General features: G+C 35.8%; 1 protein-coding gene across 1 annotated transcript; it reads right to left on the bottom strand.

Annotated features, from left to right (window-relative positions):
• Positions 1 to 601: 601 nt before the first annotated feature.
• LOC117714214 (prolactin-7C1-like) lies at positions 602 to 7793 on the bottom strand. Its single transcript, XM_034510904.2, has 6 exons — positions 7763 to 7793; positions 5842 to 6020; positions 5109 to 5147; positions 3200 to 3307; positions 1427 to 1606; positions 602 to 820 (listed from the first exon to the last, which is right to left on the bottom strand). The coding sequence occupies exons 1-6, from the start codon at positions 7791 to 7793 to the stop codon at positions 602 to 604; spliced, it is 756 nt and encodes a 251-aa protein (XP_034366795.1).
• Between the last annotated feature and the right edge of the window lie 9182 nt (positions 7794 to 16975).

The raw sequence follows: 16975 nt of genomic DNA, 5'->3' as shown, positions 1-16975 counted from the left end.
TTGCTGAGTATATCCACTGTGAATTTTCTTTAATCTTTTTTTTTTTTTGATGTATCAAATTCTAGAGCTTGACTCTTTTTGTTTTAATGACATTACTGGTATTCTTGCTATAGAGAGGCTGTTTCTTCAAATACTTTCTTACATTAACTCTACTCACCCTCTCTCAATAAATCAGGGGTATTTAAAATTTTCTAGTAGGTATCCCTTCTAGTCACGTTTTGCTGGATCTATATAATACATGTAGCTACAATAAATCTGTCTGAAAATTTTGATTTCAATTATGTGCCACTTTGAGGCCTTTGAAAAGCTGTCACACCGGAGAGACTTCCAGGAATTCTAAAATTCCTTCTTCTTATAAACTTCCATGACACAAAAACTCTCACAGAATGGAATTGCTATTTTTTTCATCCCACACCCTCCCCACAAGTTGGCATCATCTGTGTTGTATAGATGACGGGTATAGTTGAATGGACAGAATATTAAGGGAAGAAAATAGTGTAAGATGCTTTTGTGTCTCTTTTTATTTTGTGAAAGAGAACCATTATACTCAGGCATACCTTGAAAAGTATAAAACTATAAGAAATTTTGAAACAGTGGTTCATCAAAAATCTTCAAAAAATTTTACAGAGTTGCAGATGTCACCACTGTAAAGCACACACATCAAGTGTTTGAGATTAAGGTCAACTGTAAGTATGTCAACACGCAGACAGTAAAACAATTTATAAAGAGCAAAAAATTGACGTCCTTTGTCAGTTGCCTGCAATGATGACAAATCTGTCCATAAAGGGTAGTCATTAATTTCCTCCATCCCAGGGTGAACCTAAGGACCAAAAGGATAGTCAGACACTTATCATTACCACGAATTATATGTATTTGTCATCTTGCCTTCTAAATATTAAATTACATTTAGGGAAATATTAGTAGTGTAAAATGTTGGTCAGAAACATGGATTTCCATAAATCTAGCACAGTCTACTACAAATCTGTCATCTAAAAGCTAGATTGGAGATGCATGAATATATTTTCTTAGAGTAAATTGATATCAGTTAAAGTATGGTATTTCATGACTAGATAGAAGATGAGGAAATTGTCATCTGAGTGTAGATCTGTGCAGCCAAAGGACAATGAAAGTACTGTTGACAGTTTTCTCACATAGGAGGTAGACAGGCCAGGGGTGATTGTGATTAGAGAGAATGAAATAATCAGGAGCGTAACACTTTGTTCAGGAAAGTTACTCTCCAAATAACTGTGAATAAGAACAGCTTCATTTTATGTCCATCATTGTGCTGAGTCTGCATGTAAGATGGAATGTACAGTCTGCATGTACATTGTGTTCATGAGAAGTGCTATGTTTCAAAATTCCTCATTTACTACATAAGTCACATCATTTATGAAGGAGAGACGAGGAAGGCAAGAAGATTGCTCACCTTGCTGAGTATCATCGCGATAGTCTCTAGAAGCTCTCTGTTTAGAGTTCTGATGGCTTTGGCTCTTTTTAAAATTGTATCAGGTACACCTTTCATACCATGGAGTTCCGTCTCTAGGTGGTACAGAGGTTTATTCCAGGCATTCAATATGCTGAGCATAATTTTCAGGAAGTCTTCAAGCTATTCATCATAAAGGATCGACCATGTTAAGATAACTTAAATATACAAGAATTAGTTACATGTTTTTAATTAGAAAGGATGAACTAACTACTCTTGTGGACAAGTGATGGACAACTGTTAATTTCAATCATTCACTTATACTTTGACAGAATGAAACAACTTATACAAAGAACTTCTTTTTGTAATGATTCATAATATTGATCATATTCTGCTGTCCACATAAAATTCTACCACATGCTCTGCATGTAAAATTTACATACTTGACTGTTTTGCTTGTTCACGGGCATCCGAGGCTTTGCTTGAGACTCAGTAGGTTCCTATAGAACATGATTTAGGAAAAACAAATACCTCCAGTCTAAAATATAAATCATTTAACTCAGATTCACCATTCTAATAAACTAGATAGATCACAATCCTACTAGATCATGATACCTAGGTTATTTTAGAATAATAATAGAAAGATATATTGAAGGCAACCTGGTAGTGATAGATTTGATTTCCTGAGTCAGCTTGGCCCCTTGCCTCTAGCAGAACCATCTATTTGTAAGCATGTACAAAAGAACAATGATACAAATGACTTTAATGACATCAAATCATGATGGCTTACAAGTTGATGGGAACTTGGTGATATGTGACTAAGAACAGGGACTTGAATTGGATAAATAACAGATGCCTATTCTTACTAGTCATGGATTACATTAATCTTTTAAATCCTCACTTTTATTATCTCAGATAGCTTTTAGGAGTGATTTTTTTCCAGTAATATTAAAAAAATAATACTCTGTAAACTGCCGCATCCTGGAGTAGGTCTCTAAAAACATCTACAAACATTTTCTGTTCCTTTAACTCCTTTTCCTTCGCCTGTTCTTATTATTTTCAAAATTATGTTAAATTAATTCATTAGGAGATAAGTTATGGCATCAAATCAGAAGGAAGAGATCATAAAAATTATAAATGCAGTTGCTGGGATATATAGACCTCATCACAAGTTAGGGTACCGAAACTTTGCATAGAAATATAGGACTAATTTGTACAGAAAAATTCACTAAGCCTCAGTAGAAAATACAAAAGTTATGAAGTAAAGAAAAGAGAAAAATTAGAACCAGTAGAGTTGTGAGAATTAAAAAGTCTGTGTACTGTTGTGATGTGCAGATTTCTGAGAGAACAAATAAACTAAAAATCTTCTTAAAATAAAAGCAGTCTGAGTGAGGCTCAATAATGAGAATATCACCAATGGGGAGACATAAGTGATACATGATGAAAACAATTGTGTTTGCATGTCTTAGGAATAGCCATGTTTTATCCAGAAATATCCAACTAAGTAATAATTATTTACTACATAGTAATAAATAAGATCCAAATAATAAGACATTTTTGGTGGCCTCTGGAATTTTATGGTTCTCCTATAATATTATTTATCATTTGATTTAACTTATAATTCATCACCTATCTCACAGATATTTTTCTATAATTGCTCACTCTTACCCCATTCCCCTGAATGTTGAATTTTAGTGTTTATATAAACCTAAAAAAATGGCAAAGGCTTGGTGTCCCTTCAGTTATTTAGGTGAAAAATTTGGCCTGAGGACTCACTGAGATCTTTTTGGCTTCCTCCATAGTTTCTGGAATGTTGAGGGAAAATGTGTGGCAGCTGTTGAGAGTCTCCATCATGTGCTTCTGGTCCTTAAGAAAATCCAATACCTAAAAATGGTAAATAGAAATGGAGTTAGTTCAGATTTGGGGATTGAGGAAATGAATCCATGATGAGAATATGGATTAATTCAATAGCTCTGTAAGTTTTTCTTTTTACACATGAGCACTACATAAAATGTGAGAGGGAGAAATTTGAAAAGTTACCCCTTCACCTATATTTTTCTGATTAAATTTGTAATCTCAACTTGGTTTTTATCAAATTATTTTTAACTTCTCAGCATTTTTCTCTCTTTACCAGGCTCTCTTGTTCTCATACCTCAGTAATTTTTGTTTGAAGGGGAAAGCTGAAAATATTAAAATTATAAATACAAAATGTTTCAAAGATAATCTGTTTATAATATGATCCCAATGCCATGGTTTCTATTTACCTATATTTATTAATCTTTATTTTCTGTTTGTATAAACTGAAATGCTTCTAGGTATTATACAATTAAATATATTCCTTTTCTTAACACTGAACGCTTACAACTTTTACCATAGTAAGTTAAACATAACATTTGAATAAAATTTTATTAATAGTAAGTGTAAATTTATTAATCTCTATTAATAATTAGATAAGAAATACTTATCATAAAAACAATAAAAATCAATTAAAAACATAAAATAGAAATTAATGTTTACATACTCACCAATATATAAACACATAAATATTATATTAATTTAAATACAGTATTTAAAATGCCTTGTGTAAAATTAGTAAAAGCTAATTTGTGAAAGTTTAATGGATTACTAAGAATGTTAAGAATTAAAGGGTATCAGTCAAGTATGAGGAATAAAAAAACCTGAGGCGCTGGGTGGTTGTGGTACACAACTATAATCCCAGCACTTTGGAGGCAGAGGAATGCAGATGTCTGTGAGTTTGAAGCCAGCCTGGTTTACAGTGTAAGCTCCAGGAGAACCATAATTACACAGAGAAACTCTATCTAAAGAAAAAAAAAATCTCAAGATTAAAAAGACAATATAAACACATATTCATTTTAAATACAGACATTCCTGACATGCTGTTCTTGTACTCTGAGTTTTATTTTGCCATTTACTGACCTTGCGCACATGATATATTACCACCAGTTAGAGAAAATCTAGTTTCAGTTGTAAACCAACCCTCCAACAAAAGAAACTATGAGTTCTGAGACCTGTTAGCAATGACTCTTAGCAGTTGAGAGTTCAAAAAAGGCCATTAACTTAGTGTCCTCTCCCTGGCTGACATGGGGTCCGGTTCACATTTGTAGTCCCCGTGCACATGCATTACAATGCAGTTTAATTTTATAGGAAAGCAGTAGTACACCACATGAGGAGGGACACTGGCGCTTAAGTACTGATGAGGACGCCTGGGAGATAAGATTTCCACTCCATTATAATTCTTCGACACAATTCGTTAGGCCTCATAATCTAATCACATTAAAATCATTATGTTCTCCTTTCTTTTTCTGTTCTTCCTTTCTCCTCTCCTCTCCTCTCCTCTCCTCTCCTCTCCTCTCCTCTCCTCTCCTCTCCTCTCCTCTCCTCTCCTCTCCTCTCCTCTTCTTTTCTCATTAATCAGACATTTCCCAAAGCCACACCCTTCTTTTTTTAAAATAGAATGTTGGTTTTTTTTTTTTTTTTAACTTTTTTCTTTTATCGGGGAATAGTCTTGAAAATCGTTTTAGGGTTCTCCTCATACAAATTACAGTGCAAGTCATTGCCTGAAGATTCTGGGTTGGTGTGTATGTGTATGTGTGTGTGTGTGTGTGCTTATTTGTTTGTATGGTTGGTTGGTCTTGAAGAAAATAAAAATCAGTGAGGTACTTACAATTTTTTTGAACATTTTTGAGGAGAAGCTGTCGGAGAACTGAAACAGCATGAGGGGATGAAAAGAAACTTGTGAGTAAGCACAGAATGAGCGCATATCTACTTAAATGCAGAGATGCATTCTCTGGCTCCATTATCTCTTCACTAACACTGTCTAACCTCCAATAGATAACATACAGCCATGGAAAGTGACAAACTGTGTCCCTTCTAATCCTGCCCTCTTACTAATAAGCACCTCATGGAAAACTTTTATACAATGACCTCTGGTATCTAGGAGTTTCTCAGGGTCTTTATATTATTTTATATTTTCTTACTAGCATCAGTACAATTTATATTTGTTCTATACATTCTATGCAAGTTACTATACTCAACTTCTCTTCTATGGGATGCCTGCCAATTGAAGATGCCAATGGACACCAACCTCCTGTAAACAAGGTAAGAAAATTAAATATTTTTCTGAGATATAACTATTGGGGTTTTTGCCACACATGTCAATTTAAGAATAATTTATTTTTTAAAAAAATATCATGTTACTGGAGGAAAATTTTTGTAAGTCATTGAATTCTTTGAAAGTCTCTGTAATTTCACAAAACTGCTCCATTCTTGTTGTTCTATTTTTCAGTAGCTTGCACTTTCTCTTTTCTATGAAACTTGTATTATAAGAAATATGGTTTGGATCTCTTCTGAAATATACTAGAATCATTGGCTGAAGACACCAGAAGTGAGATACTTACAAATATCTTGCGCATTTCCATAGTGAGAGCAGTGGATTCCTGTGACAGTTTGATTGCATGTTCAAACAGGCCTTTGAGGGACACCTTACCATAGTGATTCTCATTGTGGTGAATGGGAGCAGAAGTCACATCCTCCCATTGTAATAGGTTTGACATCAACAACAGTGGGAGTATTCCTACTGCATAGAAATATAAGTTACACTGGACTGCACAGCTCAGGTTATCAGTGGTAATTCTTTCTTGGTTATCAAAAAACATTTATCTCTTCCATTGTCTGCTCCCATCTGGTTGTCACTGTACAGCTGTGGTAGTGAATATACAACTTTGAGTAAAAAATTTCAATTAAGTAATTACATTCGCACAGATATATGGTTTCTGAACTTGAAGACATTATCTAGCTGTGGATTATCAGAACTTATTCTGAGGTTTTGGACTTTAAACTATTGAGTGTTTTTTAAGTCATTCTCTGGAGACAGATTAGTGTACTGGGAATTTATGTCGATTTTAAGTAGTCACTGTCTCCCAGACACCCTTGTTACTAAATAGTCAATATTTGCCTCATTACAAGGACAGCACACTACCATTTCAACTTCATTCCTGGCAAAAATGAAGGCATGCTTGCTCCTTGTTCAATAATGAGGTTGAAGAGAGTTCTGTCATAGGAAGGATTATGTAGGCTGTCTTGGCTTAGTCACAATAAAACACACATTCATATGCCATTCTACTCAAAGATTCAGATTATTTTCTTAACGAATTTGAGCTTTACAATAACCATGTAGGTAGACTGGGCCAGTGTAATATCATTAAACTATATTGACAAAAGAGGACACTTGTGAGATTAAGGGATCTTCCATAAGTCCTATTCTTAGCTGGTGTGGGCAGTATGTAGACTTTGTACCCCACAATGGGATGTCTTAACCATACTGGGCTTTCATATAGATTAGGGTGGCAGAAACAATGCCCATAATTGAATATAAGTATCACTAGGCAATGTTATTTGTAAAGTCCAATCTTTACTTTTGACCACACGATCACAGGACCCAGTAGACTATACTCTTGTTGACTTCAGTTGCTCTATCAAAATCTTCCTTTCAATTTTATAATGATTGATATTGGTTTTATCATTAATTTTATTTCACAGACGGATAAAAAAAAAGATCTGTAATATATCAGTAGTTTACACACTCAGAAGGATGAATCAGCAAATGTCTCAGCATGAAAAATCCATTCACCTTTAGTGATAGAAATTTGGAATAATTCTCTGTTCCATTAAACTTTTAATGAATGTAATTAGAAATGTGTAACATATCATTGGCACAAAATTGCCAAAGCAATATAGATCCACATCTTCTAGCCATGTCTATTATGTTTCCAGAATTAAAGATAAGTTTAAATTCACTAAAGTCCCCAGAAATAAGACCATACTACTTCATTCTACAGTAGTTATATATTGGACCCGTCGACTTCTGAGTTATTATTACAGTCAAACATCTCAGCATCTACAGTTTTGGCTCTTAGAGGTGGATCTGTCCACATTCTGGAGCTCTCTTGCTTGTACATTGTTGACCACACACATTGCTAGTCTCTACCATTAGACTCAGGTACTATTCCTCTTTTTTTTTAGGTCAATTAAGACAATGAAAAATGACCCTAGACATCACTGTCTATCTCCAGGATAAGAAAGCTTCCCTTTCAGAACCACTGATGTAAGAGCATACTGTGCAGTTGCTTTTTAAAGTAAGGCTTAGAAAGCACTTCTCAGTAATATCTGACTTTACTTTTGTAAGTTAGGCATATATAAAGGTCCATTCACTTCATGTATAAGAATAATATCATCAAAGAAGCAAATTGCCTGAAGAAGTTTTTCAGCATGGTGCATTATTTAAGCTCAATGAGAAGAAATAGGGTCAGAATTACTTACAGAAAGATGGCTGAGTCAAAGACAACAGCATCTCTAATGAGTCCAGCCACGGCTTGCCTGTTGATTCTGGAAATCTGCTTCACAGTAGTTCTGCTTTAATTTTCCACCTCTACATATTGCAGTATACCATGCCCAAGGCCATAAGCTGCTAGGAGGCAGGAGGAAGTACACACCTGCAGTCTCAGTGATGGCTCCATATTTCTTTTACCTCAATGATGTCAAAAGCACCATAACAATGGTGACTAAGGTAGTCACTTATGCATCCTTTGGCTTATTTCAAGTCCAAGACCAGGTTCCAAATTAAATTATGAATAAACAGAATCATCTCTCCACCACGAAGACTGGTCGGAATTTCATGACCTAGGAAAACAGTCATGTTGTTCCTTTTGGTCTTAAGTGTTTTGGTGACCACTTCTGAAATATTTAAGGAATCTTGGATAAGATAACATAATTTTTAATTCTGAGCATTGGAACACAAGGTCTCAGTTAGAGTCACATATGATGAGCAGCTTACCTCTTATGAGTCTCAGCAGATACTCATGGGACAACTCAACATTTTGCCATTATATTCTAGGCTCATAACAGTAACACAGGGTTCAAATACAGATGTTTAGAAGGCCTTTAGGTAGCAAGTCATAAACATGCCCTCAAACACTATCAAATAATTTCTGATTACTGCCTACGATATGACTACTATAGACCTTGAACAAGGCTTACTGTAACAATCAGGTTCTGTCCATGAATCTTTGCTTAAATCTAACTTAGATGTATTTGGTGACACGTATAAGGACTGTGATACTATTAGATGAGTTGATACATCTGGCTTGTCTTGGTAACTACCTTACCTTGGGCTAAATTAACATCTCTTATTGATAGTTCTCAGCAGTAGCCACCTATCTCATCTGGCACTCTAGAAGAAAAGCAATACTATGTTATCTTCTTTCAAACATGATTTCTTGTCATGAACACAGAGTGTGTGACTTCTCATTCCGTAGCCTCTTATTTAGATACTGTTTACATCTAACACACTGTTATATTTGTTATACAGGTAGCCATTGGAACCTCAACATCAAACAGTGCATCGGAAGTCTATGGGTCTAAAGATGAATTGATGTAAATGAAGAAGAGATACAATGTGTATTTTCCTGGTAGTGTGTAGGATTCTATGGCTTTGATGACTACCCGACCAATGAAAAGCAATTCATGATAAGAACAAAACGATTTTTAGATTACTGGGCTTATTTAGATATATTAAGAAAATGGGGCCATGACCATGACTTCACACCTTTTATGTTAATTATCCTGTCCAGATATTATATAGTACACTTTTCTTAAGTAAAATGTTATATGCTATGGACAAATCTCTGCTTGCAATCATGGCGTATACCAGAATTGGAAAATGCCTGCCTGGATATAAGAGAAGTAAGCTGAACTCACTAATTTGGAGAAAATGAGAGCATTTTTGATGGAAATATTTCATCTAATCCAGAACTATTTCCACAGACAGATGTGACCATTGAAAAGGCAGTGGCCAAAGGGATTTCTGGAGGCAATCAAACCAGGATTGCACTTAACAAGCTAGCTGGGGTGGCAGGTGTGAGTTGGCCTTTTCTCCACTCACCTGGACTGGCCTTATCAATCTGAGTTCCTCCAAAGTTACCTATTTTTTCATCTTCTGGAAGATTCCCCCACAAACAAAATGCTCCTAGGAAGGACAAAGTCTTATGGAGACATAAAAGTGGCCATAACTCCCATTGATTCTACTCTGTTCAAATTAATATTTGAAGGAAACAACTGAAATAAGTCATGGAGTATTTCATTTTAAAGTTGTATCTTACTTGGTTTTTTTTTTCAGATTTCATTTTAATTTTAATGATTATATGCATGTGTGTATATGTTTGAGCGTGGGTATGTGCACACAAGTGATTCTGCATGAAGGCAAGAAAAGGGTGCCTTACTTACCAAAGCAAGGTCTGTAGGTATCTGTGAGCTACCCTGCACAGATGCTGGCAATCAACCTCATTTTCTCTGCAAAAACACAGTGCTCTCTTAAACTACTGAGCCGTGTCTCATTTGCTTTGTTCTTGGTGGTGGTGTTCTGTTTTGTTTTTTATTTTTTGAGGATTTATGTGTTAATAATTTTGTTAAAATAGAGCTATGTCACTTCTTCCTTCATTTCCTTTCCCTATCCCCACCCAATCCTTGAACCCCTTCTATGTCGCCCACACTGTGAAGTTGACAATCTCTTCTTTTATTATATTTCTTTCACACATGCATATTTATGTGTATGTGTAAGCATATGAAATTAGAAACCAATGAGTTTATTTTAGCTATCTGTATGACTGTAGCATAAAGCTGACCACTCTTCATTAAACAATCAGTAAGAGGGCTCATCCCTGGGAGAGGCTAAGTTTTTTCCCCTAGTAGTCAATAGTTGCCTGTGGTTCTTTCTCTAGGGGTGAAACTCTGTGGTGTTTTCCCTTCCATATTTAGATGCCCATTACTGTTCTGTTCTTGTTAATGCAGTCATTTCTAGGATAGAGTGGTTGACAGCAACTTTTTGATGTTCTTGTTCTTTCAACTTTTCTGACCCCTCTTCTGTTGATATTCCCTAAACCCTGAACACAGAAATTGTGAGGTTTATGTAGGTTTGTCAGAGCTGGGGTTCTTATGGTCCTTTAATCTCTGCATTGTGTCCAGTTTTGGTTTTCAGTGACGTTATCTATTTGTTGAAAAATGAAGCTGCTTTGATGAGGGGGGCTGATTACATTTACTTGTGGGTTAAAGGCTAAGATTTACAAAGTAGTTAGGAATTATGCTGATCTAAGGTGTGAAGGAAGTTTTCTAAGATCCATAACCTTCCTAGCACAGAGAAGGTTGGGTTTTCATTACAAGGGATGATTTTTCTCTTGTTGAGTGGACCTTAATTCAAATTAGAAAGCTGTTTGTTACTCTCAACATGTGAGTGCCTTTATAGTACCTTTATGCATATCTTGTCTTGCTGGTAATTATAGTTTATAGGTAACCTATGAACTATAGTTATAGTTCATAGGTGTTGAAGTTGGGTAGGACTGTTTAATTGTTTTCCCTCTTTTGGCATCTTACGTATTTTCTGGAGCCATAGAAGGTAAACCATAAGAAAGAGGGTTTGAAGTCAGATCCAACTCAATCTATCTGAGTTGTGTGTCCTAAGTGTTTAGTATATTCACTAATAGGGGTTCCCATTAACTCTAAGAAGCAAGCAGGGGCTATACTAACAAGCTACATTGTTTTAGGAGTCACTTGCACTTCCATGACAAAGCCTTGAAAAGTTTTCTCATGTCTGATAGTGGGGCTTTTGTTAGGCTATTGCTGTTGTGGGAACATCCTCAACCTAAGTGCTTTAACTTCCTTTAAGATGTGTATGTGTAGGGATAGGGCAGGACGTGAGTATATTTTTTTATATTCACATGCAGTTATGTATACTGTGTTTAATTAAAGTAAATATAAAATTATTCTGACTATGTTTGTGTAGGACAGTAGGTTTATTAGTGACCTCACTGTGATTAACTGAAAAACATTAAACACTATTGTTTGGATGGAAACCAAAAATAAAATAAAATAAAATAAAATAAAATAAAATAAAATATGATTCCTTGAGCCTTTGTTTAACAACCTTGGTGTTATTTGTCCCTTCTTCTCCTCCTGTATTGATTCATTCATTTTTCCCATTTGGAGCCTCCTCCCTGTTTCTCAATTTATATAATCTATATCCTGCAACTTCTCTTGCCACCTAATGCCCACACCTATGGTCTTTTCACACTTTCTTGGCTCCCATGCTTACTCTATATTGGAAACTCATATCTGGGGATTTACAAATGACAGTGTAAATGTGACATCTGTCTTTCTGAGTCTGGGTTACTTCATTCAATATCGTTTTCTAGGTCTAACTATTTCTTTGAAAACTTCATGATTTGTTTAGATCAGAATATTACTCCATTGCCTATCAATACCACATTTTCCTGATCTACTCATCAGTTAAAGGACAGTTATATTATTTCCATTTCCAACCTACTTTCTAGGCACTAGGAGCAATAGTTTTTTGTTGTTGCTGTTTTTTAATCCTCCAAGGTATTTAATTTCAATATTTGCTCAGAATTGTTGGAGAATTATCATTGACTTTTAAGAATCTTGACCATCCTATTGCAATTGTTCATTATGCCATGCTAATATCTACCATCTCATAGATTCACACAACTGAAATCACCTAAAAAAAATGGAGCAGATGAGAATTTACCAAAACACCATTTATGAGAGGGAAAAGCATATTTAAATGCATAAGGTTATTGACATTCAACATTCCAGAGTGCTCTCCTTTGTACTAAGATTGTATTTAATTGCTAGTACAAAATGAAGGACAGAAAGATAAATAGGACAGAAAGATAAATACATGTGCTATGACGGAATTTTCCCAGAGTTTCATAGGTCTGTTGACTTTGACATGAAGTTCAAAATGTTTTGTAGCTGCTTGGACTTCCATACATGTATAAAAGGTTTTCATTTACTCCATTCCCTTCCAAACCTTCCTGTAACGCCCACCAGTACTTTCCCTTCCCAACATCATGCACACTTTTATAAACCATCCAAGTACACTTATATTGACAGTATATTCAATAGTATATGAACATTCACCAGGCCATGAGCTATCAACATTTGTTAAGGGATGGTATATTATCCTTTAAGACCTGAATCTTCTTCCCCAATCAGCCATTGAATGTAAACAACTCCTTAGCCTGGGATGAGACATTATGAGCTAGAATTTTGACTGAGTTGGTCATGTACGGATTCTTTGCATGCAGTGACAACTGTATGTACAAAGACCCTGCTATGTCTCTAAAATTCTATTTCTCATTAGTATACCTTTATTTCTATTTCTTATAACCAGTCTCCCTCTCTTCCATGTTGACCGTTGAGTACCAGGAGTAAAGAACATGTGAGGGGTACTCCATTTAAGTCTCAGTGGCAACTTCTCTGAGTTTTGACCACTTCTTAGTCTCTGCATTAATAACAATCTAGTACAAGAAGACCCTTCTCTGATGAGACTTGATAGATGTGCTAATCTATTTTGAAGGCAGTTTAATACTATGTAAGTAAGTAAGTAAGTAAGTAAGCAGGATAGTCACCGTATTTTCTCTATTAGGGCCTATGGCCAGCTCAGTTTTGCATTTCCCATCTTTAGCTTTGTCTTTTGAATCAACCATTCAGAAAATTATTGGCTAATTTCTATGACATTTCAGGTACTGTTGCACCAATTATCTCATTTTTTGAAAGACAGTAGTTATTGTAGCTTACAAGGTTCACAGCTGGGAAAGATGGTTAATTTATTTTCTTCACCAGTACCATTCATAGTAACTTCTGACATTTTGACTTACACCTCTCATAGTATGTACATTTTCATGTTCCCAATTTTGGTTTCTTTACCAGAAATAGAGAATTTGGGAATGGATGCTGACTTATGATTGAATACAGGGCAGTCTTCTTATCTTTACTTAATCCAGAATAGACTAGTAGTAAAAAGATAGCCATGAATGAAATTAAGCTAGAATTAAAAAGCTACATATTGATCATTTATTCTCCCTATAACATACTGTAGAAATTCTAAAATATTTACTTCAATCTTTATTTTAAAACCCAGCAAAAGCAGTACCCCATCCATGATTCAAGCCTCAGAGTCTCCAGATGATTTATCTTTTATTCCAACTTACTGAATAGCTAACCAAGAAGATGACCTGAACAAATTAATACAGAACTAGACTACATGAAAATAAAGGGAGTGTTCTGTTAAGCAAACTGAATGTTCCTGTTACACAATCAAAAGACAGTCAGAAAAAGGACTGTGTATACAAATGCATACTGAGAACACAAAGCAATACATATCTGGACTGTAAGTGTCTGTGAAGAACTCTACAATTAATGAAAGTTAAAAACTAGACTATCATTGGTAAGTAATAGAGTGAATAACTGGAATATTCTTTCAAAAGCTCCTTTTCTCTACAAAATTATTCCTCATAAAATTTATGTAAGTGTGATTGAACTGGAGTAAAACATCCCACCAGATTGGGTTCCCTCCATTATAACTACAGTGAAAAGTTAATCAATTGTATCCTTCTGGTTATATTAATATCAAGCTACTCCTTGGTACTTAAGTCAATAAACCTTCTGTCTCAGTTTTTGACTTTCAAAGACTTAAGGAAATTTTTTGTAAAGAAACTAGATTGACTTGATTTAACCTGGACAAAAATTGTAGAGGCAGGAAGAAAATTATTCAAGTTCATCCCCTCAAGAATCATTGTTACTCTCTTATCATTCATCCAAAACTATAGATGTGCACTGTATCATTTGTAGCCAAGGATGTTTCAGAAATTCAGTGGTGCAATTCTAGGATCAAGAAAACCAGTGACCCAGGTTGTCTGTATTCTCTATTACTGATACAAATATGAAGGGCTTTTAGATCTTAACCAATTATAGGTCTGGAAAATAAGAACACTTGGTCCATTCCTTTGAGAGTTGAAGAATGAAGACTTCTCATCACTCCTTTGAAGGCATTATTGACTCCCAAATTCCTGAATGGCTAACAGAGCTACTAATTTGGTAATTGTAAACCTAACAGCTGGCTAGGTAAATGGTGTGACTTCACTGTTTCTCTTTCTAGTATCTCTTTTCCAGTCAGAGCTTTAGCATAGATCATATATACAGCACGTGGCATTGTTCTGGAACTCAGTGACAGAGACTGTCCTATAACTTGGGATCAAGAAGTCCTCAGACAGTCAAGATGAGTTGAAAAAAATGGTAAACAGGTATTGCCCAAAGAAAATAAATAAAAAAAAAATATGATGACCTCAAGGCAGACTCCCTTGGAAAATTTGAGAAGTGTGCCTGGGAGTGTTCCTATGTCTCTGGGAGGCTTAAGTTTCCAACAAGATATCATTAATTGTTGAAAGAGGTAAAAATGAGAATCTTATGCCCATTTTTAATACTCTGGTATGATGGGGAATGCAAGACCAACAAGAATCAATCCACAAGAAGCCTCAAATACATTTGATACATGGAGCAGCAGTAGAAGGATTTGAATAGAGAGACATACAGATGCTAATATCTTACCAGCTTAGTTTAGGTGTACATCCTGTCTGAGATAATGTGCTTTGAACTTTCCTCTGATGAAAGACTATGTGACAGAGGAGGATGTGCTCCTGGGGCTCATGGTATACACCAGAGTGAAGAATTTTGCCTGATGGCACAACGCAAAGGGAATATATCTGTTTGAGGAAATGACAACTTTGGGGTCTGGAAAAGTTTTGTGCAACCTGGGACCTTTCGGTAGATAGAGATGAGAGAGAAACAGTGGTAGCCAGACAGCCCAGAAGCAACTAGAACAAGAAAGCATTCTAGAAAAATAACCAGAACACCAGGTAACAATGAGATTGTTTCCCTTCAACCCTGAAAAATGTGGGTTCATCTCAAATTACCCATTTCATTGCTCATTGGAAGCAGTCCCGGGTATGAATGCCACAAGAGTTCTTAAGAATGACAGAATAGTACAGAGAGCTACAGATGGCAATGATTCTCCTAAACCTTGCTCTATTAATATTTATCTTTAAAGAAAATTATTGCAACAAACCATAAAATCTCTTTTAAAAATATTTGAGGTTGTTCACTTCTTAAACATTTTTGATAAAATATAATTACATAATTCTCTCCTCCCTTTCTTCCTTTCAAACTGTCCCATATACCACTGCCACTCACACCCTGATTTTCTAATATTCATAACTTCCTTTTCATTCTCTCTCTCTCTCTCTCTCTCTCTCTCTCTCTCTCTCTCTCTCTCACACACACACACACACACACACACACATACACACACACAACCTACCCAACCCATATAATATTACATATGTGTGCATGCTTTCAAGTCTCAACATTTAGTATTAAATAATAATTTGGTGTGCTCTTCTCTAATGAAGAATACTTCTGCTCTTCAAATTCCTTATTGATTGATAGTTTTTTTTGTCTAGGTTTGGGATCTCTCAAGTTTTCCTCCTTCCATATTAGCATGCCTATTGATTGTCTTCCTTACTCAGGTCATGTTTAGGCAGCCATATGGGACATGTTTCAGGGGCATAGCCCCTCTGAAATTCTTAGGTGACACAGCAACTTCCTGGTTCTTTCACTCTTAAAATTCTTGGTCCCATGAAGGCTGGAAGTCCAGTGTGTGTGTGAGGGTGTTCCACACCCCTTCCAAGTCCCCTCGCCCGCAAGAGAGACATGGGAGGCAGTGTTCGGGTAGTTACTACAGCGAGGCTTTATTCTTGTATCAGCTGAAGCAGAAGACACCAAGCCCCAAAAAGGCACTGCTTATATGCACCCTAGAGTGGCGTGTTCACTTCTGATTGGCTGTTCACTCATCACCCCATATTACCCCCGGGATGGGCAGTGGCTTGGCGCGTTTTCGCCTCTTGCACCTATGCAGTTTAGTTTTTTACTTGTGGGAGCACCGGATGCCCGCGCCATCTTGTAATGGCGAATGTTGTCACCGCTCTCCGCGACTCCCTACATGAGGGGAATTCGAGGGTGGGGAGGTGGGAGTGGGAGGGTAGGTGGGGGGCATATCCTCATAGAAGCAGGAGGAACGGGGATGGTATAGGGAGTTCCTGAATGGGTAGGGGAATGGGGTAAGGGGATAACATCTGAAATGTAAATAAAATATTCAAGAAAAGACAAAAGAAAAAAATTATTCTGCTCTCTTTTCCACAATGGTTCCAAAGCTTTAAATGTTAGGATTGTGCTTGTAGGTGTATCTATTGAGATTAGGATACACAATTCTCCTTTTTTTTTTTTTTTAATTTTCAAGGCAGAAATCATTTAATAGAATCAAAAATCACATTCTTTCATTCAATAGCTGTTTATATAAATTCATATAGCACGTTTCAGAAGTAGTTCTTCTTTATTGTCTACATTTGCATAATGTTTATTGCCAAGAAGCTTATTTCAAAGCAAAGAAGGTTTGAAGTTCAGGTATGCTCTTTAATCAAGACTGTGGTTATGCATCTGGAATCATTTAGTTCTTTACAAATGTAGGAACGAATATTTTGTTAAATTTCTGTGATTTTGATTTATTTATTTATTTATTTTTATTAGATATTTTATTTACACTTTAGATGCCATCCCCTTTCCCCA

The sequence above is a fragment of the Arvicanthis niloticus genome, chromosome 8 (assembly GCF_011762505.2).
Source record: "Arvicanthis niloticus isolate mArvNil1 chromosome 8, mArvNil1.pat.X, whole genome shotgun sequence".
Lineage (NCBI taxonomy): Eukaryota > Metazoa > Chordata > Mammalia > Rodentia > Muridae > Arvicanthis > Arvicanthis niloticus.
The sequence above is the reverse complement of the archived record's forward strand: the minus strand, read 5'-3'. Positions and strand labels throughout refer to the sequence as shown.